Source organism: Haliotis asinina, chromosome 2 (assembly GCF_037392515.1).
Source record: "Haliotis asinina isolate JCU_RB_2024 chromosome 2, JCU_Hal_asi_v2, whole genome shotgun sequence".
NCBI classification, from domain to species: domain Eukaryota; kingdom Metazoa; phylum Mollusca; class Gastropoda; order Lepetellida; family Haliotidae; genus Haliotis; species Haliotis asinina.
Window position 1 is genome coordinate 16182032 of NC_090281.1, and position 2435 is coordinate 16184466.

Here is a 2435-nt window from a genome sequence, read left to right on the forward strand (position 1 = left end):
CTTTTTGAATATTACCCCCCAAACTTCTAAACCCCCATTAAACGCTTTAACCCCCCAAAATATATACCAGCACCCCTTTTTGAAATATTACATCAGGAAATAAATCCCTGGGACTTCATTTCTTACTGAAAAAAGAGTGTGTGTGGGGGGGTACGGGCGGAACTCTTTCCATTTTCCTGAAAAGGACCGTTGAGATAGTTTTGTTAACTCAATGGATGGGGCCCTTGAATTGCCACACATCTTGTCAGGAGTTGGGACAAGGAGAGATCACCAGTCTTGAACTGGTTCCACAGTGTGAAAACCTCATCTTGCCTTGCCGATGATGTCTTTCGTACATAGGCCTTCAGACGTCCCTCCTGGATGAGCCTGGTCTGGAGGGGAAGGAGTTTAGCCTCCTGGTATAGCTCTGGGACCAGGCGGTAAATTCCCAGCGACTGCTCCCTCACCTTGTTATTCATCCGCCTTTGCCAGCCTAAACAGAAAAATACATATGGTTTTTACTATAAATGTGTTATTTTATTCAAGAATATCGGTAACTTTCCTCTTTATTTTTATTATAATAATGTCTACGTGTATGTATTTTGAAATGAAATGTATACCTTCAACAAAGTTGTTTGTTCTGACTGCAATGTTGAAGACGGACCAGGTGAACATAGGGTGGGTGATCCACTGACTTTCGAAGTAGTCAGTGAGTTGGTGCAACTTCCCATTAGCTGGAACCCTATCCGATATTCTGTTGAATAGCCTTGTCACATCAGCCGCAGGAAGAAATGGGAGCGCCATTAGCTTCCTCACAAACTTGTGGATGTCGTCATCCTCCATGTAAGCTACCTGAAATAGTACCTAAACATATGAATATGATGATTCATGAAAAGTATGTATATGAAACGCATAACGTTTGTAGCCGTTTTCGCCAAGGTAAGTTTCCATTCTTTCCAAACGGTGCCGTTTTCGCCAAGGTAAGTTTCCATTCTTTCCAAACGGTGCCGTTTTCGCCAGGTGCCGTTTTGCTGTGGCGACGTTTTAGCCTGCACATGAATTTTTCATCCAGATTGGGTGTTACTAGAATGAAGTTTCAATAACAACAAAACACTTCGATTTTCATTTTTTCAAATTATTAAAAAGTTCTTAGATTTACAAGACACCCACCCTGAGAAAAAAAATGAACATTTCTTTTTCAGCCATTTATTTTGGTTAGGAACATTTTAAATATATTTCTGCACTTCAAACAAAATATGTTTTAGTATTCTAGTTCTGTAATAGTATCCTGTCTATCCATTTTGGTGATGGCAGTCATATATTTACAACATAAATTATGGAAATCTGGCCCTGTAAGAGTAGCAACATATCAATAATTTTTAAACTTTAACTTTGCTTTTTCATATAGTTTTCATGATTAATGTCTAAAGGTGAGTAAAACATCATCAAAATAAGCATACATATTTATTGTCACGGTACAACAGGCCTTTCTATCCCAAAAGAGTGACAGTAAAATTTTGACAATACTGGTCTCTCTGTGTCTGTGCAGCTCATCTTATGAGCAAAACAGTAAGTGAGGAGAATAGTCTTAGCCAACAACAAAGTGGACCCATAAAACCACATACCCCTCCATGCTGGAACTTGATTATTATTAGATTTTTTGCATAATTTTTTGTTACATTGAAACCTGAAACCTGAAACCTATTAATACCGTAAGTACGGGCAAGTACTTGATGAGAGTTAGGGCAGTGAGCTTGTGCTGGTAAAACACTGTAGTGTTTACAAAATTCAAGAGTGCTCTCAAGAGTGTGCAAGTTAGCCAACAACGTAAATAAATTAATGATGACGGTAGCTCTGACCATAGGATCAGAAACTGAGGGCTTGTTAGGTGCAGCTGCAGTGGGTGAGAAGGATGGTACCCAGGGTGAAGGGGTATTGAAAGGGGGAACCGGCCGGTGTAAGAGGAGTTAGGTGCTGAGTTTTGGCCTTGCATTTCCTTAGGCAATGGGGAGAAGGACTGCGAATCAAGAAAACAAACGGTATGTTCATTGGTGCGTTGGGAAGGTAGGTTAATAGAAACAGGAGATGAAGGAGGTGGTGTTGGTGAATTAGAAGATGAAATGTCATGCAGTAGTGAGACAAACCAGTGCTCGAAACATTACTTACAGAAGAGGCCTGGCCGTCAGACGTTTGTCCCTCAGTCATCTCAGTCATAATGTCGGGACTAAAAGGGAAAAAAAATAAAAAATCATGTGAGTCCATCGCCTGAATCGTCTGTCTGTGCTGACCTGGGGTGATGTCACCAGAAGAGAGAAGTAGTAAAGGGTCTGTAGAGGAGCTGTAGCTGGTAGGAGTCTTAGGCGTATCGGGAGGGAAGCGTTCATCGCAAAACATTATGGAAGGAGAGGAAATCAAGTCTTGAGTGGTAGAAATGGCAAGAAAGAGCCATAGGTACC

General features: G+C 40.9%; 1 protein-coding gene across 1 annotated transcript; it reads right to left on the reverse strand.

The window, feature by feature from the left end:
- Positions 1-203: 203 nt before the first annotated feature.
- On the reverse strand, positions 204-2193 carry LOC137273924 (uncharacterized). The gene is made up of 3 exons (XM_067806832.1): positions 2146-2193; positions 600-831; positions 204-472 (listed from the first exon to the last, which is right to left on the reverse strand). The coding sequence occupies exons 1-3, from the start codon at positions 2191-2193 to the stop codon at positions 204-206; spliced, it is 549 nt and encodes a 182-aa protein (XP_067662933.1).
- Between the last annotated feature and the right edge of the window lie 242 nt (positions 2194-2435).

What these genes read in the sequence shown, in the direction of transcription:
- LOC137273924 (XM_067806832.1), bottom strand. Translation starts at nt 2,193, where the DNA reads ATGACTGAGATGACTGAGGGACAAACGTCTGACGGCCAGGCCTCTTCT. An exon ending in CTGACGGCCAGGCCTCTTCT is followed by an intron (nt 832 to 2,145) that starts GTAAGTAATGTT and finishes GTACTATTTCAG; the next exon opens with GTAGCTTACATGGAGGATGA. An exon ending in AACAAACAACTTTGTTGAAG is followed by an intron (nt 473 to 599) that starts GTATACATTTCA and finishes TTTTCTGTTTAG; the next exon opens with GCTGGCAAAGGCGGATGAAT.